The sequence below is a fragment of the Micrasema longulum genome, unplaced genomic scaffold (assembly GCF_059751315.1).
Source record: "Micrasema longulum isolate JH-2025_06_02 unplaced genomic scaffold, ASM5975131v1 h1tg000206l, whole genome shotgun sequence".
Lineage (NCBI taxonomy): Eukaryota > Metazoa > Arthropoda > Insecta > Trichoptera > Brachycentridae > Micrasema > Micrasema longulum.
This window is the reverse complement of record NW_028277411.1, coordinates 470,017-496,307: the sequence shown is the minus strand read 5'-3', so window position 1 is coordinate 496,307 and position 26,291 is coordinate 470,017. Positions and strand designations below refer to the sequence as shown.

Below are 26,291 nucleotides of genomic sequence, written 5' to 3'. Positions count from 1 at the left end.
CGACTTACTAATTGTTGTACAGTTGTTTAAAGGAAATAGGTACTACTGACATTGCAACAATTAACCAAATAAACCAAATATTCAGTCTGTTTATAAATATGTTAAATTGTTTTTTTAAAAGAATAAATAAAATTACTTTGTTTTATGAACCACTTATTTATTATCACAACCGACTAGTTCCGGCAACTCACGTTGCCCTCTTCAGGGTTATACAATGACTAAATATACATGAGTCATTAGATAACCCTGAAGAGGGCAACGTGAGTTTCCGAAACTAGTTGGTTGTGATAGTAAATAAATGGTGTACAAAACTAAAAAATAGTTTTTATTGCTTTAAAATATAACAATGAACTACAAAGTTAGTGCTACAAACATCCAAAATATGTCAAATTAAATTTATTTATACTAACGTATGCAATACACATAATATTTATATGTATACATTATTTTTATTTATTTTTATTTTTTAATTACATTATACATACATTTGTTAAGGACAGAGACACAGTTTACACAATCAGAAACGACTCATGTCTGTGAACTTGCTCCGACTCGCTAGAAAATCCGTGTTGAGTCGGGGCACTTGTAATGCATTCATAACCATATATTCGCACATACATATTTATATTATGTTTTATACATACATGTAAATAAATATTAAGTTTAGGTTTATACACATCATTGATACTTTATACATTATTACATTTTACATTTATAAATACATATTAATCATTTACCAGTTAGTCCACATTTGATCGCAGAAATCCATTCCCGTTCGAGCAAACCAGTTACTCAAACCAGATTATAATATGCATGTAACATGTATAAACTTAATATGTGTCTTATATTTTATTACTTTTTAACTATGTTACTACTATTCATTTCTAAAAATTGGCTACGGCTGTTAATAAATAAATACATAAATTTAAAAAAATAAATTTTTTCTCTAAAAACTTGAAACGCATCTAGCTTGCTTCACAAACGATTTAAAGGTTAATCTGAAAGAGTATTTTATACAGAAGTAGTTTGTATTTTGTAAGTAGTTTTGGCTGGAAGACGATTGTCCCATTCATGGGCACTCTCCCTTACATATGTATCTGCGCATATTTGACTGTAAGAAGAAAAAAACACAAGGCCAACAAAAAACGTTTTATTAATATTTCAAGTATTTGGTGGTTAAACATTTCAAATATTTGTGTAAAACCACTTATCGACTTTTCTTTTATTTTTATTTATAAGGGTTCATCAACAGTAATACATGTAAAAAAAAATATAACAAATAAAATATACAGAGAATAAAACCAATAACAGATATCCACAGAAATACATTAAATACTCTTACAATACATACATGTTAGAGTGTTTGTATGAGTGAAAGTGTATGAGAGGGTGGATGACTGGGTGTTATAATGGAATAAGGAGTGGACATGTGTGTAAATATCATTGCACAAATGTCAAAAATATAAAAAAATACCAATAAAATATATCTACAGGTTTCGAGACATGCGTGTCTCTTCGTCAAGACAACAAGTCTTTTTAAAAATTATAATTCATTCTAATAACCTTAAGTTCTATAAATGCCAAGGCTTCCATATTCTCAACAGCTTTATCTCTATTGAAACAATATATAAAATAGTAATAGATTTCGATGGAGTAATAAAATAAATTATTTTTACAGGAAGTAAACAGCGCAAATAATTAACGCCAGATCCTGTCATTTTTATTTTGTTAAGAAATGTATTCGTTTTTTATTTTTTTATTTTTTTTAAATCATCGTTTTTACTGTTCTAGATATTTTTATAAGAAAATGGCTAGGAAGTTGTGGTAAAACGGGGTTGAATGAAATTTTTTTTTTTGCTAAAATCACATTTTTATACATGAATACATATTATAATTTTATATTTAACGTTTCTACCTCTTTAATATATCTCAGACCACTTTTCTTAACCTTTAAACTAAACTTATTTAAAAATATCTCTCTTTTGAAACTTTCAAAGGTTAATTCTTAGTGTTTTCGTATAATTTTAAGTAATTATCACTTATTCGTAGATACTTGTGCAAGAAAACTGTTAAGAAATCATAGTGGAACGAGGTTCGAATCACAGACCCATGATCCGGAATCTATCCCTAAAAAACTTTTTTTAACTAGTACTTTCATCTTAATATTTCGTTAAATAAATTTGAAAAATGCTTTCCCGTTAACACTTTCAACGCTTAATTCTTACAATCTGGCAGTTACCTTAAAACACGTTATTTTCACGGTATCATTTTTTACGAATCTTTTTATCTTTTTTAATTTCCTACCTTCCTCTTTTGGAGGGTCGTTATTTTCATTTTTAATGAAAACATGTTTTAAATATCCATCAAGATGTAAGCACCCTTATTTTCGACCCAAACTCAACCCAAGGACCAGAGGTGACCATACAAAGCATCGCTAGTAAAAAGGGATGTTTCGTGCTTTAAATTAATATGAATACTTTAGTCAAAGGTCAGAAAAGGGTCCTGTAGTCCTGTGAATGAGCAACTACTATATTCTGATATTTAAATTTCACGGTACAGGGCAATGCAGGCAATACTTACCCACTCAATATTATTAAAATATATTATATTTGTTTTCAAATATTTTTATTTTAGGACAGTTGCACCAAATTAAATAAGTTAAAAAAATGCTTAAAAACAATTTGTTGAGCTCTCGTCAGTAAAAACAAAATGGGTTGCATAAAAAAAGTAATAAAACCACCCAGTTGACGAATTTTTTTTTTTTTTAATTCACCATCGTGATCACCATTATCTGCAACAGAGAGGGAAACCATTTTGAAAAAAGGAATATGGAAGTCTAGGCATTAACAGGGCTTATTACTGGTCATTGGCTGGTTTAAGTGGCTATTTTACCCACTGTGTAAAATTTGCCGTTCTGCCTATGTTTTAACATCTACATTTCCTCAACTATTTCATCTGTTGACATTTTAGAAATAAAAGAGCAGAAACCTTTATCATGTGGGCAAGACTCATCCGGCTGTACCAATTCACCTACTAGCTGAAAACAATTTTCCAATTTTCATACGTCTTCTTATACCAGTTGGTTAAATCAACAATGTTTTCAGTGTGTCCAAATGTTAGTAGACATGACATTTAAACCTGCTCAAAACATTGTTGATAACAACCGCAACTTATCTGTATCATTTTTGTTGCTTGAAATGGCGTTGTTTTTAATTAATTTATTACATCTAAGTCAATTCTAACAGTTATGGAAAGAAACATTTGTACAAAAAACTGAACAAAAAGAACATAAAACTATGAAGCAAAAACAAACAAGCGCAGTAAAATAATGGTACGCAATATATTCATAAACACGATTAAAATTTAAACTTCGAGCTAAACCATGCCAATCCAGCTCCATCACACACTGTTTTAATGGCAAAGAGATCTACGGAAAGCTGGAAGATTTATCCCAAAAATAAAAAGAAGTTGCTTATTCAATAAAAATAAATTTCGACAATTTTTGTAGCGCCGTTTTCGTGAGTAATCACTTCAAGAGCGCTGTACATTACACTTATATAAAAAATAAGGTCTATCTACAGGCTAACTCTTAATAACTGTTTACCAACAGACAAATTTTACAAATCATGTAAAACACATATTATGGTACTTCTAACAATTACATCTAAAAAGTAGCACTTAAAGTGTCAGGAAAAGATTTCACAAATAAACAAGTTTTTTTTTTTTTTTCTTAAAATGGATTCAGTTGCACAATTTCGAACTTCTGAAAGCAGATTGCTTATCATGTACCATTATTATATTGCCGTTGTTTGTCTTTGCTACATAGTTGTGTGTTATTTTTGTTCGGTTTTTTATACATATTATTATAACAATGTTTTGAGCTTAACCAAATTTTTGTAGACAAGGACTGGAGGGGCTTCAACTCCCTAAGCAAAATATTGTTGATGAATCCACTTGGTCCAAGAAGAAGTACAAAATATTTTCAGGCTTTGCCTAGTATGTGGTTGAAATGATTCAATCATATGAATCTTAGCAACAATAAAGGTTTCAGTTCTTTTACTTCACAAACGTCAACAGATGGAAGATTTGATGGAATATAGATGTTTAAATATAGGCAGAATGGTGAATGTAACAGTGTGTAAAGTGGCCAATCAAACCAGTCAATGACAGGTCATAAGCCCTGTGGATGCCTAGACTTCTATAATCCCTTCTCTAAAAAGTTCTTTATCTCTATTTTAATATGTTTATATTATATAAGTTTCTTCATATCACTGTTTTGATTGGCTTGGGCCGTAGATACTAAATTATAAATAAATAAATATACAAGGCTCGTATGTACTGCAAAAGGCGTATTCTTTTTAATTATTCTAACTATAGTGTGAGGATCGGGTAGAATAATTGGCTGCTTCCTTGTTAAGGAACTTCTTTGCATTAAATTTCTATACTTCTTCTTGGACCAGGTGGATTTATCAACATCTAATTGTTTTTTTTTTGCGCCACAACAGACCAGGAGGCCTAATTACAGTGGTGAATTACATCACAGAGCACCCAGGCTTGAGAAAAATCACATTTTTAATTTTTGTGTTCTCACCGGGAATCGAACCCGGAACCTTCCGTGCGTGAGTCAAGGGTCTTGACCACTACACCACGGAGGCCGCCTTGTTGTTCTATATTACCTTCTCTAAAATGTTCTTCATGTCTATTGAAATATGTTAATGTTAACAACTCCCCAGGGAGTTAAATCCAGCCCTTGTCTACAAAAATTTGGATAAACTCAAAACATTGTTAATATTATGATTCAATATTTTATTTTTTTAAACAATCCAAGGACAATTTATAATATTATATTTATACTTTGATAATAATGATAATATACGATACAATATTAAAAATAACAATTAAAATAAAATAAATAACATTAAAAACTTGTAAAAGTAATAGAATATACATCATACCTATCAATTAATAAACATACACCAGTATAAAAAATAATAATATCATTAAAATTATTAGGTTATATAGAAAAAAAATATAATTGTTCTAATAGTTTACGTATATAACCTCGCTCTTTCATGACATTGGTCGGAGGGAGTCAGAAAAGTTGATGCATGCCACGGATTGGAGAACCTTACTGGATGTCAAAAATAAAATATAAAAAATAAGGAATAATTTTAAAAAAATATATTTATAGATGACAACCATGAAGTTTCGCATAAATAAATTGTCTATGTTTTTATGAATAAATGTATGTGTATGCGCATGGGTGTATGTACGTGTGTGTGTATGTACATGTGTATATATGTGTGTATATATGTGTATGTCTGTATGTATATAATTCAAAATGTGTATCCGAATAAGTTTATATTTTGTTTTTCTGCGCTCTATATTAATTTGTTAACTATTATAATATATTAAAATGTAATTGCCTAGCTTGGAACGGGGTATGTACCCTTGTTAGCTGGGCAAAGTGAACATGGAATTGTATTTTGATAAAGAGTGTGAATAAATAAATAAAATAAATAAATAAATAAAATAAATATAAATAATTAATGTTATAATGGTAATTATTTTCATTTATAATAATTATAAATGAAAATAATCAATAAAACATCAGAATTATTATTTAAACGCCATAAATAAAAAGAACCATAAAGCAAAATATACAAAGCGGAAATAGGGATAACTATAAGAGAGAAAGGAAAGCAAAAATAATTCAATAAATAATTTTATTCGATGAATTAATGAATTAACGCAAGCAAGAAAATATTATTTTATCTATGGTTAGTTTGGTTTTCTTTTCATGAAATGTTGAATCTGTGAACAGAATAACGATGCAACATCGCCGTAGACTAACGGATTGTCGTATTTTTCATGGTGATAGTTGGAGGACCCGCAATCGATACAAGATACTTTCCGGCCCGAAAAAATTATGATTCCGTCTGGAAAATTCTTATTTTTAACAACGTATCTAATTAATTTGCTAACTAATTTCTCTCGCGTGAGCGAGGCCGCTGGTAAATGCTAGTAAATAGGTGGAGAGAAAAAAAAACTAAATATAAAACGAAGCGGCAAATTAGGCCAAACCACTGAATAGAGAATGAGTTCTCTTATATTTATAGGCCGAACTCATACGCTAATGGATTCTTAATCTTCCTTCAACTCCGACGTCTATTATTTTATTAACGTTTCGTATCACTTAAAACATGCATTATTTTATTTGTGTAGAATTTCAGGGAAAATATATTTGTAATTCAAACTTTCTCCAAAAAATGGAATTGTTTTGCGTATATTTTTTTTTAAATGCAAACAAAGGACTTTTGAGGTGAAAAGGGGGATTAAACAGCCCTCTCAAAGGGGGAGAGGTCAAAAACATGCACTCTTTTTCGCTCCCAGACTGTATATTGTATTAATTCATAATGTGAGTGACATGTAAAGTTTAATCAATCACACCTTTAAAAAATATGTTAAAAAATTAGTCATGGAAAGATATGTACTTGATTTATTTAGGTAAACTGCTTGTAAAACGGGTTATTTTTAGGTTTTTTGTACTAAAATATTTATATTGTGTATTTTTTATACATGTGAATGCGTATATATGTGTATGCAAGTATGTGTGTATAAAGACATGTATGTTGAGGGTGGATATGTGTGTGTGCATGTATGGATAATTATGTATGTGTAATTTTATTATGCAGTGGTAGCCATCCCAGAGAATTAGGGTTTTTTTTTATGCAATGCTTTCAAATGTTTAATCCATTTAGCCCTTTTATATAGATTTTTAGCGCTGTGTGAAATGCGCCGTATTTCCAAGTATAATTTATGACCCAATTAAAGGTAACCCTAACGCAGTTATAGAATTATATTTAAATTAATTATTGAATGCATTTTTTTCATGTTTTTTCGTTTCATTCACTGATTGGTATAATGACATAATAATAAAATAAAATAAAAACAATTAATATCGAACGGTTATACTACCGTAGCAATTCCAGTGAATTTTAAGATTTTTTCTCTCGTAGCTACCGAAATTCAAAAGCGTCGAGTTTATTTTTTGATAACTGGAATCCTTTAGTACATCTCTTTTTTATTAATAGGTCGGTAATCAGCATTACACAGAGAACTTCATTTTTAACTTTGACAGCTGGCTTCCCGCTAGTTCTTTTTATTTTGGAGCAAGTTGTTTCAGTTAGTTAGTTTTATGGCGTTTAGCGTTCGCTGCCATGTTTCAATTTAATTTATTCATGTATATATACATTACAAAATAGAATATCTTAATTCATACATAAAGAAATAATTCAAATAATAAGGTAAAATAAGATACTATTATTTATATCACTACAGAGATGGGTAGAATTTTTGTTTCAAGATTATGGATATTCGAGCGTTTACAGGGCTTATGACCTGTCATAGGTTGGGTTCAAGTGGCCACTTTTATGTAGAATTCTACAACATTCCCCATTCCGCTTATTAGCGAATATCCATATCAGTGACATTTTTGGTTTTAGTATATATGTCATGAAACAGGGAAAGCTTTCGCTAGCGCGTTTGGAGCGCCATCTATGTATTTGATATTGAGGTTAAGTATTAAAGCAAATTACTTTATTTATGTAGCTAAGACTCTATTCGAGTTAAATTAATTACTAGTAATCGCCTGCAGATGGCTCTGCAATTTTATTTACTTAATTTTGACCAGATCATGTTTTTACACAATATTATTTTTGGTATGTATATATATTTACATATTAATATCGAACGAGAGGAAGGAAGGATAAAGGAACAATTTAAATATTTAGATAGTGACATTTCAATATTAACTTAAATGTAAATCCCCTCTCCTCTCTTCATGGTAAAATGTTTTTTTTTTTTTTAATACATTTATTTTTGTTAATCTTTGCTTTTAATTTTTGTATAAAATTGTAAGATTCAATATGTGCATGTATTTATAATTTTCTCAAACTGAACGGTTTGGGTAGGTAGGAAGAAATTGCCTTAAGGCAATATGCCCGCCCTTATTTATATATTTATTGTATATGTATATAAAGTGCCAAATAAATAAATAAAAATAAATAAAGAAGGGGCGTCTCTAACATTAGTGGGTAGGTTATTCCACAGTCGAGCGGCTTCTACTGTGAAAGAGGAGGCAAGAAAATTAGAGCGATGACAGGGTATTAAACATTCGCATTGTAAATATTTTTAGCCATTCTTTCGCTGTCCATTCGCTCTACATGTTCAAACAAACGCAGAGCTCCTTTCTTGATTTTGTCGATAGTGCTTATCTATGCCTTACATAATGTACGAATCTCAACATTTGTGCATCTACCGTATATAGTTTTACCACTCATTTGCCTAAGAGATCGCACTTCAACAGCATTCAGCCTACTTTCATTCCTGTTTTTCCAAGTCCATTCTTCGCTTCCATTCATCTGAATAATCATGTTATGAGTATTGAAAGATAATAACCAAAGAATTAAGAATAGTCCAGAAACCGTATACGCACATCAAACAGATGGCGACTAAACTACTCATAAATGAGTAGATTTACGTTTTGACCTATTAGTTTCTTTGTAGACGTCGCTTAGTACGTAACTTCTGATTTTAATTCAACTTTGCCGTGTTGTGTCCTTTAAAAGTTTAGAAATACTGCTAGGCTCTTAAAGAAACAGGATGCAATCACATTTCATGTGTAATTAGCAAGGGAATGTGTAAGTTGCAAATGCATTGCTTAAAAATTGAATTATTTTTCCATCTGTCAGATTGTCGAAGAAACAAAATGAATATTTCGTTAGTGTTGCCAGGGTAGTAAATCTTTTTACCCTACTTTGCTCATCTAATAAAAGAGCTAATAAAAGTTCATAAATTCAATAATTCTTATAAAATGGCCCTTTACTTATCTACTCTGTTGTGCCAATCAATGTTTTCACGTGCACAATAAAATTTAAGAGAAATTTACAGATTGCTTTTTTTTACCTCACATTTGTGTTATGATTATTTTTTTCCCCATCAAGCAACATTACGTGGCGACATCAGGAATGCGCGCGGCAAAAGTAGGGCATAGTGGGGGGATTATTGGACACAGTCCGATGTATTCAAATATAACTCTACGCTCCTTCTGGACTATTTTTAATTCTATAATATCACATTTTTAATTAATTTTGAACCTCGAAACCTAAACAGGTGTACAACTTTATTCTTAAATACAATCCAATTTATTGAATTCGTTTAATTTATAAGCACATTTTTCATAATTTTAACGTACACGAATAATGACGCTTTAATGTAGGGTTAAATTTTTATTTTTCAACGTCCCTATGTCGGAATAAGTTCAGCCGTTGATAATACATTAATTTGCAAACGAACAGGACACAGAGCCATCTGGAAGTGTAAATCTAAATGTTGGCATTGCTAATGTTCTCACTACGAAAGTTATGTACAAAATATTGTAGAGACACTTGGTAAGTGAAAGTTAAAAGGTCAATTTGCTAATGTACTAAATAGCACTTGTAAAGATGAAAATACCTACACAAATAATTAATGAACAGAATAACACAGGCAACAGAACTTGTTTTCGAGACTGTTTTTAAAAAATATTACTTTGAAGCTTAATGAGGAAATTCTGTACTACAGAGAAATTGGATATAAAAGCCTACATGCGGTAAAAATTAGAGCATTCAATTGTTCGGCAAAGTTTCTTGAAAATGCATGAAACAAATTAAATAAGTTTTCTGATCTTGCTGATATATTTAACATAAGGTATAGTTTATATCAACTCTTTTTAATTATTTCAAAGATGGTAAACTGTAACTTACATTTGTCAAGCTATAGTTATGTACCTTTACTATATTTTTTAAATTTTAATTGCTTTCTCTTTACTTTTTTTTCTAGTTTTTGTATATTTTAGTTAACATATGTATATTACATATTTTTTTGATTCTTATTTTTAACATAAAAAAACACATTTTTTTCTTTTAAACTTAGATTTTGTAATTTTGTATTTTTTTGTTTAATGTAATTATGATTAAAGATATACCTACCTGTCCTTTTTTTAAGTAACTTTGAAAAAAAAAACATTTTTGCACATTTTAATTTTTATATTCCTGTTAATGTTTATTTTATTTTTATTCCTTATAATGACTTATTATTTTTTTTATACAATATGTTAGCGTGTTCATTGAATGAAACCATTGTGATATAATATGCACAGATAAACTTTTTATGGTTTTATTTTACCTCTTTTATCTACTGTATTCTGTATTGAAGTGTTTATTTCTACACAATATATATTTTTTGCATAGTAAAAAGCACTACGTGCCGTGTATATTAATAAATAAATAAATACTTTGAGCTACGTCACAAGTTCTTCGGAATCAACCGACGATAGAGTAGTGTGATAAATTTCCGGTTCCCAGGAAGCCAACTCACCAATCACCAGAACTGACCGACGAGAACTTGTGCCATCACGGGCGGAAATTAAAAATATTTTTTTATACATTTTCAAGAAACTTCACCGTACAATTTAATGCTTTAATTTTTACCGCACGTAAGAACACATTTTTATATCCAATATCCTGTAGGGCTAAACTTCCTCACTGACCCAAAAATGATTGTTTATATATGTCAATTTACATTTCAAGTAAGATAGAGAATCTTTTTGAAAGGAGAACATGGAAGCTTTTGATTTATAAATGTTTATAGTTTGCAATAACAATGTTTTAAAGGTTTACATTAACAACACGTACTCTTTAATAGGGAAATATAACTATTTTTTGAACAATTTTAAAGTTAAAAGGGTCTATAAAGTACGGTCGAGTTAAAATAAAAACTCTTTCTACTTCTTAGTACCTACCATGAAAAATATTTTTAAATGTATAATTTTGAATTCCCGTGAAAACAGTCTTTGCATTGACCACGTCCCTAATGCGTCACGATTCATGTTTTTTTTAATTTCGTTTGAATTTGTTCAATTTTTTTAGAACATCGTCACGAATCTTGACGTCACAGTTATCAATGCCAAACATGTCGCGTTTTTCTAGGGACATATTTAGAAAAAAAAAAAATTTAAAGTTATGTATGAAAACATTTCTCAATATCTTTATTGATTTTGAAATTACAAATAATTATTCAAACTCCAATTCATATATTTTTTCGGTATTTGTAGTATGTTTTATTTTCCTACTGAGGTTTAAGGTATTTTACATAACAAAAATCGACAAATGAAAGAATTGAATAAATACGTATTTTCAAACATAGACAGGATGGTAATCAATGAAACTGGCTGTTCTAGTTGAATGTTTCGACGAATTTATGCTAATTTTAAGCCCATTGTAGATGAAGTGAACTAATTACTGATAATTTGAACGTGAAATAAACTCATCGCTTATGTTAAAAAATCTTTTTATTTTCAAACGTTTGATCATTTTGTCAGTTGGTTTACTTCACTTGCAATTGACTCATTTGTTAATGTAAAGGAGTGTTAGGAGGTAATCTAGTTATTGTTCTACAAAAGCAATATTATTTCACAGATAACAACGTAATCCGGAATTTGGGTATCTTTGTGTCCTATTCAAACGGGTACCTTTGTCAAGTTTGGCCAAATCGCCGCCATGACAGTCTGGTGGGTAAAGCAGATTTTGGCATGGCCAACAAATCCAACGATATTAAAACGTGACATCCAATTTTCCGGACGGGTTACGTTGCCAACTTCACGTAAGACATGCAAAGCGAATGAAAATGGCAATGAATTGGAAATATATATATCTATGTTGAACAATATTACTTTGGACATTGACATTTTTCACGTCTCTGAGGGAGTTTTTTGTAACAAGATTCATTTACTTTTTTAACATATTATTCTCTGGATATTATGTATAATTATGTTTTACTTTTATATATGCCTAATTTAACCTTATTGTTTGATATGTATGAATTAGGATATTCCATTTTGTTATGTGTGTTTGAGGTTGCATATATGTGTGTCTTATGTCCGTATTCACACACAAACAAACAAAATACATTCCATTGTCCATAACTTAGAGTTATTCTCGGAAAATGATTTTCGACTATTAAAACTTAGAGTAATAACCTAATAGAGTCGCCCATACGGAGAAAATTAAAGGATATTTAAATGATTTCCTTTCGATTTCAGATTAGAATAACCGAAAAACTTGTTTGATTTATAAAAAAGCATACAAACAAAGATTAAATAAGAAACACACTAACTCACCAATGCTTGACTGCTTCAGAATAGTAATGAAATGACTTTTTTTTAAACACTCCTTTACACCGATATAAATAATGTTTTTAACTGTGAATACTGTTCTCAAATAAGTTTTGTTTTAATGCGGTGAATATTAAATTCTCAATAGATATTGACAAAACAGTATTGCAATGAAGAAAAATAACAAAAATATTATTGATATTTAAAGCATCAACTTTGTGGTCAAACATTTCAATTAATGTAATTTAATATTAGTATGTAACCACTTACTGATTTTCATATCTTTTTTCAACTATTTCTCCTTAAACATTAAACATTTTCATAACCGAATCAGTGCATATAAGGGTTGTCTACCAAAAAGCGTTGCATGTTGGTATTTCATTTAAGTACAACTATGGCAAAGGTGTGTATTGAGTTTTGCATGTTGGTTTGTACAAAGAGACGAAAACGTCTGAAAACCGGTAGACATAAAAAAGTCGTTAAGAAGTAATATACAAATATTTCACAACATTTAATGAAATATTATATCTATTATAGTGTTTCCTTGATACACTGTTCCCCACCTGACATTACCAAAGTAAATTTTTGTTAGTGTGTTTATTTCTAAAACGTGGAATGTTAAAGCAGTTTGTGTAAATATTACGATAATTAATTTGTACAACAGCCGGCCTATTACTATATGACAATATCTTGGAAGCAACCAATATTATAAATGGTATTTTTTTTACATTTAATGCTTATGTAAAAATAAATAAATGACAGAGATAAACTAGCAATATATGTAATAAGTAGTATTTAAATAATTTGATTCGATACAGGGAAAAGAGCAAATAAAAAAGAGAAAGAGATTGGAAATGTTTCTTCCGACGTGATTTAAACTAGTTTGTTGTGAAAACATGTTTGGTAGTGAGTGCGAGATGATAAAATATATAAATTTGTAAAGAAGGACGAATTTTGGATGAGAGTAAAGAGGATGCTTTGAGAATTTAAACGAAGAGGCATGCTTTGATAAGCGTTAAAAATTTTCACGTGGGTAATATGAAGCGTTAGCGCTATGAAGCTATGCATGTTTTCAAACAAAAATGTATATATGAGGAATGATGTAATAAATTATATTTATACATAAGATACTTATTAAAAATACTTTATACACTTTCACTTTTTATTCGACTAATTAGCGCTTTCACCTTCTAATGGGCATCTGGTAAAAATTATACAGTGTAAGGATAATTTATATATATATGAGGGGTCAAAATCAAAACTGCCACTGTCCTTGTTCACTTTTAATTGCCCAAAAAACCATCGCCAAAATAACATTAAAAAAGCCTAGAACTAACCTTTCCAATCGATTTTTTAACTACTAGATATACCTTCAATTGATGACATCTTTAAAAAAGCATATACTGTACAAACTTTGAAAGAAAAGAAATTTTTTATTTACAAAATTCTCGAAACTCATGATTTCTAAAAAAAATAATTTTTCATAAATGCAATACAACTGCAATATTACATTTTTATTCGTGTTTTTGAAAAAAATAATAATAACCTTTCAGAAACCAATGGCGAATATTAAAACATTGAAATCTATAATTTAAAAAACACGTGGTATCCACCCTATCCCGAACTCGATACAGTAGAAAATTGCGTATCTTTGAAAATATTTGAATGAATCTACATTTATATAAACATACCATAAAAAATAATGTAAAACGAATACTCTCCCAAAAAATAATTTTCCACTCTATTTAGAGAGGTAGAAACTTTATTATAAATTATGTATGCAAGAAACATTTGTAACTTAGTACTAATTTTGATAACAATTTAAAGAAAATAAAAATAAAATGTTTTTGAGAAGACTAACAAAACCAGCAGCAAAAAGAAATCTAATCTAATCTTCTTTTAAATTCAATATGCAACTTGTATAACAAATAGAAAAAAGACTATTCATTTTTAGTTAAATGTGAACGTTGAACTTAAAAGAAAAAGTCATTTGGCTTCTGGTTTAGTTTGTCTTACCAAAAACAGCGATCATGGACAGTGGCGGTTTTGCTTTTAACCCTTTAATATATTACCCGTTTCCCGGACATTTTGACCATTTCGACCCCTTTTATGTTACTGGACTGTGAAAGGGAAACATTGGAACACGCGGGCGATCTATTGTGAGGTGTCCCGTACTCGCGTCACGTGTGCCTCCAGAAGACAAAATTTATTAGACAAAAATCACATTTTTTCAACGTGACCATAGGAATTATTAACGGATATTCCATTATACTGTTATTGAAAAACGCTGAACATTAATCAATACCTCAGAGTAATAATGCGTAACCTAGAGAGGAGCCCAAACGTAGGGAAACCATTCTACGACTATTGGGTATTAAGTTAGCTACAGATTGCAGCAAAACAATGAGCCGTACTCAAATCGAAAATTTCCAAATAGATATTAATGTGCATTGTAATAACATTCAAATATGTACCTGTGTATTTATCATTGCAGGGTTATTCCAATCTATTTTTCTATAATTCGCCTATATTTATTTTATAAAACTGAAAAAAAAATTGTGTTCATTTTTTTATTTATTTATTCATTTTATTCATAATACATTTATGTTATATTTAATGAGACATAAATCCCAACTCCATTGAACCAAAGTCCTGTGTTGAGTTTGTTTGTTTGTCCGTCACATCTCCGAAATGGCGAGTCGTAGCGGCCTGAAATTTGGACACGTCATTTTAGATGCGATTTCAGGGTTAACGTTGCTAATTTCGAGTAAAATTTTAATCAACCTCTACTCGATAAAAACTCAAACTTTATATGGATGCCTAGTGCGGCCCTGACATATTGCCCATAATTAACTGTTATTACCAACAGTAAACATACTTAAAATCACAAATTTATCCCCTAAATTGAGAAAAATTAGTATCTGAAGTAAATATGTTGATATAAGGAAAGTTTTTAAGCAACATAATACACGTGCACAATAAGTTTTTCTGGGTTATTATGCCGTGTGTCGTTCGTACTCTCTACCGACGTTTCGGATCGCGTTACAGTGTCCATCATCAGGGTTGATGTGGATCACATCAACCCTGATGATGGACACTGTAACGCGATCCGAAACGTCGGTAGAGAGTACGAACGACACACGGCATAATAACCCAGAAAAACTTATTGTGCATCTTAACGGCCGTGAAAATCTAAGAAGTTTAATCATAATACACGTGTTGGGACAATAAATGCCAAAAATTTATGTTAATCATGGGAAAATATTTGAAATCAATTACCTGTGAAAACTGACTCCCTTAACCTTTGGCGCTCCTACTACTGCAACCAAACATACTGCAATTCACGAGTCGATTTTTATTTATTATAAGGTAAATATCCAAGTTATTTACAAACAAAGCCAAGCACAGCTACAAAAACATCCGATCGAACCGTTTTGTTTATGTTGTCAAATAAAACAAAATGGCCACCAATTGGTTGCTAAGCAAAAAAACAACATCGCTTGCGTTTTATGAAACATGGTGATAGGGCTTCTCTCTAGGCTACGCATTATTGCTCTGAGATCAATACACATTCTCTAATTGTTCGTTTTTTTAACCTGCGATTTACGAACTGTTTCATTGATCTTTCATATTGCTTTTACTATTTAAATCATTTAGTTAACAAACAGTTTTCTCTGTGTTCCGGTGGATCAAGAATTTCATATTTTTGATCCAGAACCTTTAACGAGTGTTTTCAACTCGATGGCTAATCAACTAAAAATGCTGAAAAGGGAAATCTAGCGTTGAAAAGTTTTCCTCGTAGTACTGCTATTGGCGCGTTAGCTCGAGGTCCCGGATTTGATTTCTAACAAGTACGGATTAAAATATTTGTAAGAAGATTTTTATGCTTATTTATTTATTGATTTTCAGCTCAGAGACAGTAAAAAATATATCATTTTGAATACAATTCATAAAATATAAAAAAATAGCATTAAATATCTTTCACCAATGATATGTGAACTTCAATAGACCAAAAATTAATTCATAATATACACAATTAATGCAATTTATGAAAATTAAGATTATTTATAAATTTAAATATGCGTAACATGCTTACTTTCACCATGCCATAAGTTATAACTTGGGAGAATTATCTATGTAATAGTTGTTTTTATCAATACAATCCATAAAAAAATAGTAACAAGGTCCTTTTTTATATGACGTTTTTGATAAGCTTTCATTTGCTGATTCGCAGCTTATTACTTTCTCCGTCATTTAACACCCGTAAGTATTAGTATTATAAAACTTTGAATCCAAGTTCGAAAGTTGTGTCAAAAAGTTTGAAAAATGTGTTCCTAGCATGTCAGCTATCGCCGACTATTTTCAGCTAGTTTTTATTTAAAAACCTAATAGACGTCGCAATGTGGTCCATAATGTTGGCAAAGGGTACGAAAGTTATGCGGCACAATAACACATAAAAACTCATTCTGATCATGCTAGAGTATACATTTAACACTATGGGAAAAACAGTACATTGCTGAAAAAAGTTAACTTCTCAAAGTTAGGAATAGTAACGTTATGTTTTTGAGGGGTGTGGAAATTACCTGAAACTTGTGAAAACTTTTTCGGTTCATTTTTCACTAAAAACAAGTAGAGTAATGCGATTAAATGGGTGGAATTGATTTAATGTCGTATATAACTTCAGCCATAAAGGCTGCGAACTGCCGATTGAAGGAGTTGATATACGAGAAAATACTTAAGTTTTTCTTTTATCCTGAAAATCTTAATTTTCTCTATCGAGTCATGAAATTAAATTGCTTAAGCATATCTTTATACTATGGCTAAATAAACGTTTGCTATTGGCGAACTCGTTTGTAAATAATGAAACGTAAGTACTTTTTTTTTATTTGTAAGTTTTACCGTACAATAAAATGTTTATTTATTTATTCTTATTCAAATACTCTATATATACATATGTATTTCATAAACATGAAAAGACGGGCTTTTTTTTAAAAGAGAATAGTCCGCAACACTAGCCACGGGACCACAACCCGATTCCCTGAGGAAGGCATAAGAATGTTTCTTCGAACGTGATTTATTTCAAAATACTTTTTTTGCACCACAACAGGCCGGAGGCCCAATTACAGTGGTGAATTGAGCACAGAACATCCATGCCTAAGAAAAATCAAAATCAATTTTTGTGTTCTCATCAGAAATAAGGAAGATTAGTTGGTTTATTTTATTTTATTCATACATAGACTATCAAGCTTAGTTTTTTTTGTTTATATATATGTATGTGTTGTAATATGAGCGCTGTTTTTTTTAACGTTTTATAATTTTGAAATTTTACCTCCCGTGACGTCACAAGTTTTACTGATTGATAAGCTGGCTTCCGGAAGCCGAAAATCTATGAAAATGCTCTTTTTTTGTTTGGTTCAGAAGAACTTGTGACGTAGTTGAAAGTAGTTAATTTTTTTTTCATACATTTTCGAGATACTTTGTAGAAAAATTAAATGCTCTAATTTTTACGACGTGTAAGAAAACATTTTTTTATATCTAATTTCCCAGAACCTTCAAGAACCCAGAACCTTCCAGAACTCAGAACCTTCCATGCCTCACTATGTATGAATTATTTTTAATTTCATTTTTATTTTTCTTAAATTCGGTTTCGTTTTATAATAGGAAAAATATTTTCCGTAAAAATGCCTGAAAACACTTTTTAAAAATAATTATTAGCGATTTGAAATGGAAATTTTACACAGTGAAAATTTAAATTTTAACATTCCAATAAACTTAATTAAAATCAGATTGGTCGGCCCTTTTAAAATATAAAGTTTAATTATTATCGGGTTGAAATTGGAATTTGAGGCAGTTATCGGAAGTGTCGGGTGATTGTGTAAGAATTTGAGCTTTTAAAAAATAAATTGTTGGCCCCTATTGTGAATCGGCTAAGATACTAGCCTCACGCAAAAAGGGTTCCGGATTCGATTTGCGAAGAGATATAACAATTGAAAACAAAACAAACCGTAAAGCCATTTCCCCGTTAGGTTAAACAGAGATAATAGAACGCCACATTACTAATTCTGTATAATTAATAAACGTCGCTTTTTTAAAACGTTTTTTTTATTTGTTTATTTTACCAAAGTACATTACATTAAAAAATTTCTACAGTATAATATTATAAACAAAGAAAATACACATTACAAAAATACATCTTAAAAACTGAATGAAAAGTCTGCAATAAGGAAATATCACAAACTACAAATACAGATAATAATATATGAAATGAATTTAGAATAATTAATTTTATTTTCAAAATCAAAATGATTTACTGGGGAGAAATGTAAAAAATACTTTTAATAAAAATACATTGCAAGAAAAATGCGATGTGTTTGGCCTTGGATGTTGTGGCGTCAAGATTCGTGATAATGATCTCAACAAAGTTCAATGGCCAGGAACAAATAAACATGAGTCGTGGCGTGTTAGTGACACGGCTAATAAAATGACCGTTTTTGGGGGTATTCAAAATTACAAATTTAGACAATATTTCTTAGACCTTTATTACTTTAAAAATGTAAAACAAAACGTTATATTTCCCTATTCACATAGTCAAAAAGTATATTTTAAAAATTAAAAAAATAAAATTAAAATTAAAATTCTTGTTTTCTTACCTTAGACCACAAGCTAGGAATAGAGCAAGAAGAAGAGGCACCAGGGTAGCAAAGCAGGCCAGAAACAGAGTTTGTAGGTCCGTAAAGCCTGCAAAGAAAGAAAAAACTAGGGGGCGGTTAGCAGCTCTAAGCTCTGACTATGTTTAAAAAACAATTCAATAATATCATACTTTATAAAATTTCGCTCTTACTGCTTGAGTCAGAAAAAAGACAAGATATTTTGCAAGATTTGACCAGATTAATATTGTGTCATGAGATGCACAAATGAGGAAGATAAGTGCTACGGAAATTGGATATAAAAATGTTTTCTTACACACGGTAAAATATAAAGCATTTAATTGTACGGCGAAGTTTCTCAAAAATGTATGGAAAAATGATTTTTAAAAATAAACTAATTTGCAACGTCAGAAATGTAAGTGATTACGTGTTTATGATAGTCAAAAATATAAAATTTAAAAGTTTAGCGTTGTTATGTTGTGGCAACCGGCAACAGATTTTCGGTTTCTGGGATAGCCATGTCTTTCGACGTTCGGTGTGTTTTGACGTGCAGTGGGTTCGCAGTTCATAACTTTCAAATGTCAAAAACATTCACCGACCCAAACTCGTAATGTTTCGGGCCGGGCGTTCTAATTTCGAAGATTTGGTGGAAGTTTTAAAATTATTATACAAAACTTAAAAAAACATATTTTTTATTTTAAAAACATTTTTTACTTGGGGTATGGCATTTTACAAATATTTTTTTTAATTTGTATTAACCACTTTCACTTTTAAGTTATACGTTGTCTGGATTTGAGGTTACTTACTCATAATTAGGACTTGCAAAAACTTAGAATTACTAGCGTTGCTATACATATTAGACACTTTTCTTACAATATTTCTAAATTTCCTTACCATGTTTTTTTTCTTACAATATTTCTAAATTTCCTTACCATGGTTTTTTTTCTTACAATATTTTACCAAATAAATAGCAACGCGAGTAATTCTAAGAAAGTTCAAGTCTTAATGATGAGAAAGTAACCCGAAACCGGTCGAAGTATAACTCAAAAGTGAAATTGGTTCATACAAATTTATAAAAAATAAGTTTAAAAAAATCATTGGGATGATAATATACCGAAAGAGATCAGTTTTACGTTCCGAACGAGTGAGATCTCATGCTCTGTTTCACACACCTAGAAGCACGCACACGAATACAAGTCAGAATCAACCTATTAATTGGACAAATTGCAGAAAATATGGATCTTTTTTCCTATACATATCGGCAGTCAAGCAGCCATATGCTCAAAAAAAAATTTTTTAAACTTAGTTTGATGGTCTATTCTTCTTCTTGTGGTGCCTTATCGTGTCCCCCCGGCGCGACGTTGGCGATCACTACAGCAAAAGCATCTTGGTCCTGCGCTACTTCGAGGCCAGGACAACTGCTTGTTGGATATACTCGCCATAGTGATTCCTGAGAAAAGATGACCAGATAGGTTTCCTTTTGCCTTCTCTGGTGGATTTTTCTGTCAAGGTTACCTTCCCTTAGCTGGCTAGTTCTAGTTTGGAGGCGCCAGAAACTCGCCTTTCATCCTCTATGATCACACCGTTATGAGTGTGATCCCATTTCCCGGTCTATTAACAACATTTTTGTATACAGTATTGTGCGAATGAATGGAGTTTAATTTCTTGTAATCATAAAATAAGTTTTTTATTAGTATTTTGAGTTACAGGTGACGTACAATCATTTTATTTTTTTAATAGGATGTATGTCCTTTTTCTGCTTTTATTACACGCTTGAACATATTTTGGTATGGAATCAATTAAACTTTGGCAATTTTTTTTTATTCTGTCATCTCGACACCATATCTGAATAACAGCTTCTATCATCTTTATCTTGGTGGTGCAGTCCAATCTTTATATCTTAGATTTACAAATCACCCACAAATTTTCTACAGGGTTAAGGTCAGGTGAATTTCCAGGCCAGTCTAAAAGAATTACCTTTTTATTATTGAAATACTTAAGGATAAACTTCGATACGTGACAAGGAGCTGAGTCCTGTTGAAGTACAGCCCCACCATTAGGACAAAATTTTCTCAGTTCTATCCTCAAGTGCTCCTCCAAAAGAGCTTTATACTTAAGGCTTTTCATCATAACTTCTTTTAAAAAAATAGTCCCAAAATATCTTTGTCGCGGGATATTTCACCGTTTGGTCAATATGAGCCACAGTAATTTTTTCATCCCCACTTTTTCTAACAAATTTTGTGCGATATCTCTGCACAAGAAAGTAGGTCTCATCTGAAAACAGCATCTTTCTCCAGCCTTTTACAATCTATTTGGTATATTTTTTTGCCCAAATGAGCCCTTGCTTCATCATACGTGCCATCAGGAGTTGTTTTTTCAGTCGTCAAATTGATTTTCTTCCAGATTCAACGAGTCTTCTTCGTTCTGTTGAGTCATGTATCATTACTCCAGTGGCTGTCAATTCTCATTGGAGTTCGTAACTTGTTTTTCTGGAGTTTATTTCAATATTTCTGATTAAAGATATTTCATCTCGGACACAAGTTTTCCGGTTCCTTCCACATTTCCCAATTCTCTTTGCTTCAACTGACCCTGTTTCTCTTTTCTGCAAAATAATCTTGCTGACTGCTCCCTGACTCACAAAATATTTATTTGCAATCTCTTTCTGAGTAATTGATGTATGTTTACTTAAGTTTACAATCTTTCTTTTCGTCGGTGTGATATAATAAATAATAAATATCTGTTATTTGTAAAAAAAAGCTCTGCGCTGGTTTGGACATGTAGAGCGAATGGACAATGAAAGAACGGCTAAAAATATATACAATGCGATGATATCATGGATGCAGAAATAGAGGAAGACCGTGAAAGGCATGACCAAATCCAACAAATACTTGAAAAAGGACATGATAAAAGTCGGAATAATTGGCGCGTGTGCATGAGAAGATTTATGAATGTAGAGGAAGCAAAATCTGAATGCAAAGAAAGAGTGATGTTGCGTTATATCCTCTCTGCCTACCCTTACGGGGAAGCGGCGTGATAGTTTGTTGTTGTTATTGTAAAAGAAAAACATTTCTCTAGTGCCATAATTCAGAAAGAAAATACGTGAATACGTTTGTATGAAGAAAAGTCGGACCGCGTTTCCTCTTAAGATTAAAATTAATTAAGTATTCTTACAAAAATTTACTAAAAAATCTTTAGTAAAAACCGTTCGGATAAACGTAAATAAGATGTTGTAACTTTTCATTGGAAAGTAGGTACTATTTTATGATTGAATTCCAAATCTAAAAGTAAAAGATATTCAAATATTTCATTTAAGTAGGTACCCAAGTACTTGTTAGTGCTTGAATTCCAAAACAAAAAATAATTCATTATTTTCAAATAAATAATTCTTTACGCAAATGTCAAACTCTGCTCAGGGAGGCATTTTAGTCAGGAATGCGATTTTCAAAAATGTATCAAATTTGATATTATTTTAGTATAACCAAAAATCCAGTAAAAAGAAATAAATGGGCAGAAATTATAAGGAATTGACGGAAACTTCAATTCAATTCATTTATTTAAATATAACATTTACATTACAAACATACATTCAATACGTACATATTATAAAAAAGAAAAAAAAATGCATGAAAGAGATTCATGTCAAAGTGGTAGGACAATTCTGCTCCGGAAAACCCCTTCGGATACATGAAACAGATCAATATCCTAATGGGATAAAAAAAACAATATTGTTTGTAAAAATTCAAAACAAACTTTTTTTACACACTTTTTTTAACATCCATCCATTTATTTTGTAAACGCATTCTCAGTTAATCTAATCCTGATGATGGATAAAAAAAACATTTACGCTCCTAACTTTTTTTGTACTTAATAAATTGAAGATTTTATGAGCCATAAACCTTTTCGCGGCAAAGATGTACATTTATCTGAAAATCGCACGTAAATCGGTAGGGTAGTTATCGAGTCCATCGAGAACTTACATTCGAACATTGCCTTTTATATGTAAATATATATAGATTTAACATTTTTTTGCGAATCAACAGTATTAAATAATATACGCGAATGTTTAATATTTTGACATAAAACGTTCATGAATACATGCAGGAAAATTTATTTAGAAGTTTTATGTGGGTATTCAGGAAACGACCGCTTTAGTTATACGTAGTACGTGAAGTCGTTGAAGCGAACCTGTCACATAAATTAGATGTTTCTTTGGAAAAGTTAAATTTCATCTCATCTAATAACTGTCCCTATATTATGGAAATCAAAACAGGGGTTGCGTTTTAAACAAGCTTTTGCTTTCTCCGTTTACCATAGCTTGGTAGATATATATATTTTAATATTTTTTTTTTTTCAATTGTTTGTTTTCATTTAAGTACGTTTTCTCATTAAAATCACAATTTATCAATTTATTTTCATTTTTTTTGTTTATATTTGCTACATTTTTATTGCATAATATATCACTTTATTTATAAAAACAAAAAATCCCACATAGGCATGGCCTATACATGGGTATACTAAATCTAGAATACATTATAAAATGGAGATGCATTTTTAAATACATAAAAAAACAGTGAAAAAAAATTAAAGTTGCATTCTGTTTTTTTTATTTAAATACGATTACGTTAAAAATATGAAACAGAAAAAACAAAAATAGATACAGAGGAAAAATTAGTAACTTAAAGTTGGGTAATTTAATTTTCATATATATACAAGCAGTCATATCTGCTACCTAGATGGGTTAATGCTCATTCGGTTGTACATAGGGAGTAAGTACTTCTGACTTTGCAACAATAACCGATGAACCGGAGATTCAGTCTGTTTGTATAATATACTCATATAAATGTCTATTTATTTTTATTTTTGCTGAATTTTTGTGCCTAACAAGGTGTGCTTATGTAAGATTAAGGTTGACATGAAATATTTATTTAAAAGAGTATTTTCACATCAGAATATTTCATGGTCCCTGGACTGGTACCTGAAGCCTAAGACTGATCATCTTATCTTTATATTACAAAAAAAATTATCAAGATACACTGCGATTGGTGTACCAATGCAGTATCCTATTCACCATTAGGTGCGTAAAGGGAATGGTGATGTGTTTTTTTTAAATATGACTAAATGGAGACTTAAGTGATTTAAAAATAGCCTCCACAATTGAAATATTTGGATGTATTTTTAAGAATGCTAAAATTCGATTTTAAAAAATCAATTAAGAACTAAAAAAAAGAAAATATATAATAAAATTAAAGTATATAATTAAATTAAGAAAAATATAAAGTTGCTTGAGATTAACAATATAAGTTGATGTAGAAAAACAAGGTACAGTCTATTCAAATATTGTTTGAGCCTTGTTTGATGTGTAACAATAAGTTTTCATTTAAATCATTCTACTGTGCCAACTAACACAAACGAAATAAGAGTGTTTCCTTAGTTCACCGACAGGTACTAACACGTTAACATCATCATCATCGTTATTCCCTTTCTACATATCATGGTGCATAGGGCACTGCACTGATACATTAATTGCAGCGTACCTTAATCATTTTTGTAACATAAAGGTAAGATTACATTGCATAAAGTCTTACGCTTCAGGTACCAGTCCAGGGACTATGAAATATAATAGTGTCAAAACACTTATTTAAATTTCAAAAATATCATTTTAAATATTAAGAGACCTCTTGCATGGTAGGAAAACGCGCTTACTACTACACCACGAGGCCGACATTAATTATGACATATATAAAATACATCTGTATTTTTTTAAATATCATCTTATTTGTACATTTGAAATTCGCTCTCTTTAGATTTTCGATTTTAGATCGTATGAAAGGTTCTTTCAAAGGTTTTTTTATGAACAATTTTCTTTCCGGGCTTAAAATATATTTTACGAAACGCTCGCGTAATCTAATTTAGTGCCCTCTCATTTTGTATATATATAAGGTTTCCTCTAAGGTACACTCGGGAACAAAAGTTTTAAATCAGATTACATAAAGAATATGATTGATTATTATTTTTTTATATTTTTTATTTATAAATCATATGACATAACGTATTTTACATGTATAATACATTGAATAACATTCCCAGGAGTTACAACAACTCGATTCGGGACATAAATAATATTAACTTTAAAAAAAATAGACATATTGAGAACAACAGAACAACAAAGAAACAAAGCAAAATTAGAACCTTTATAACTAAATATGGTACAATATATACGCCAAAAACCCCTTCTTACACAAGCAGAATAAATATATTTAAAAAACACTTTAAAAAATTAAGAAAGTGGTGAAATCACTAAGAGAAATAAGGTCGTTAACATCACATGCCACACTGACAATGCAGCCATAGTGATGATGAGAACATACCCATCTCAGTTAGTAAACATCTGGATGCCTAAGAAATGTCGTATGGTACGATGAACACATGATCCGTCTCTTTTTCGGCCTTCCTGGTCTTCATCGTCCTCGTAAAACAGAGAAAATTAGTCGTTTTATGGGGTTTTTGTCGTCCATTCTAATTATATAGCCAGCTCACTTCAAACGCCCCACCTTGATATAGTAGATTACATCGGGCGCTCCGTAGATTTCATATGGCTCCCTTTTGTAGCAACGACGCCAATGGTTTTTTTTCTCTCACAGGGCCATAGATAACTTGAAGGATTTTTCTTCTTCTTTAACCCAGGTGTTGCAGGCATATGTCATGATTGGTTTCGTCAGAGTTTGTACAGTATTATCTTGGTATTTTTTCGTATTATTTTGGGCCCTAATTGTTTCGGAAGCGCGTAGTAGCAACGGTTGGCGAATATTATTCTTCTGGTGACTGAGAAACCCAGGTATGTAAACGAGTTGATCATCTCAAAATTGTAGTTTCTCGCTGTGAAAGTATATGAGATTATCAACAATATTTTGAGTTTGTTCAAATTTTTGTAGACAAGGACTGGATTCAACTCCCTGGGGAGCTGTTTATAATAACATATTATAACAGAGATAAAGATCTAGATGTAGGCGTTGCCTAGTATGTAGGTGAAATAATTCAATTTTATGAATCTCACTCGCATAAATAAAGGTTTTAGCTCTTTAACTTCACGAACATCAACAGATGAAAGAATTGAAGGAATATAGATGTTCAAATATAGGCAGAATGGTGAATGTTACACAGTGTGTAAAGTGGCCACTTAAACCAGCCATTGACAGGTCATAAGCCCTGTAGATGCCTAGACTTCTAAATAACCTTCTCTTAAATGTTCTTTATCTCTGTTGTAATATGTTCATATGAGATTATGCCTAGGGTTTGGAAGGCAATCAGCAATTTTGTTTTATTCTCATTAATGTTTAGTCCTATTTGCCTTCGTCAGTAGTCCTCGGTTAATATTTGCGTACACTTGATTCTTTATTTTCTATTTTTGTTTCTTTACTTGTTTGTGAATT

The 26,291-nt window shown here is 30.7% G+C and overlaps 1 protein-coding gene across 1 annotated transcript in view; it reads right to left on the bottom strand.

Annotated features, from left to right (window-relative positions):
- The window catches only part of LOC148283743 (uncharacterized), a 119,674-nt gene that overhangs the window by 73,786 nt on the left and 19,597 nt on the right, over positions 1-26,291 (bottom strand). Inside the window, exon 2 of the mRNA XM_088243331.1 lies at positions 18,865-18,970. Coding sequence (XP_088099457.1) covers positions 18,865-18,970 — 106 coding nt within the window. The remainder of the gene's footprint in view (positions 1-18,864; positions 18,971-26,291) is intronic.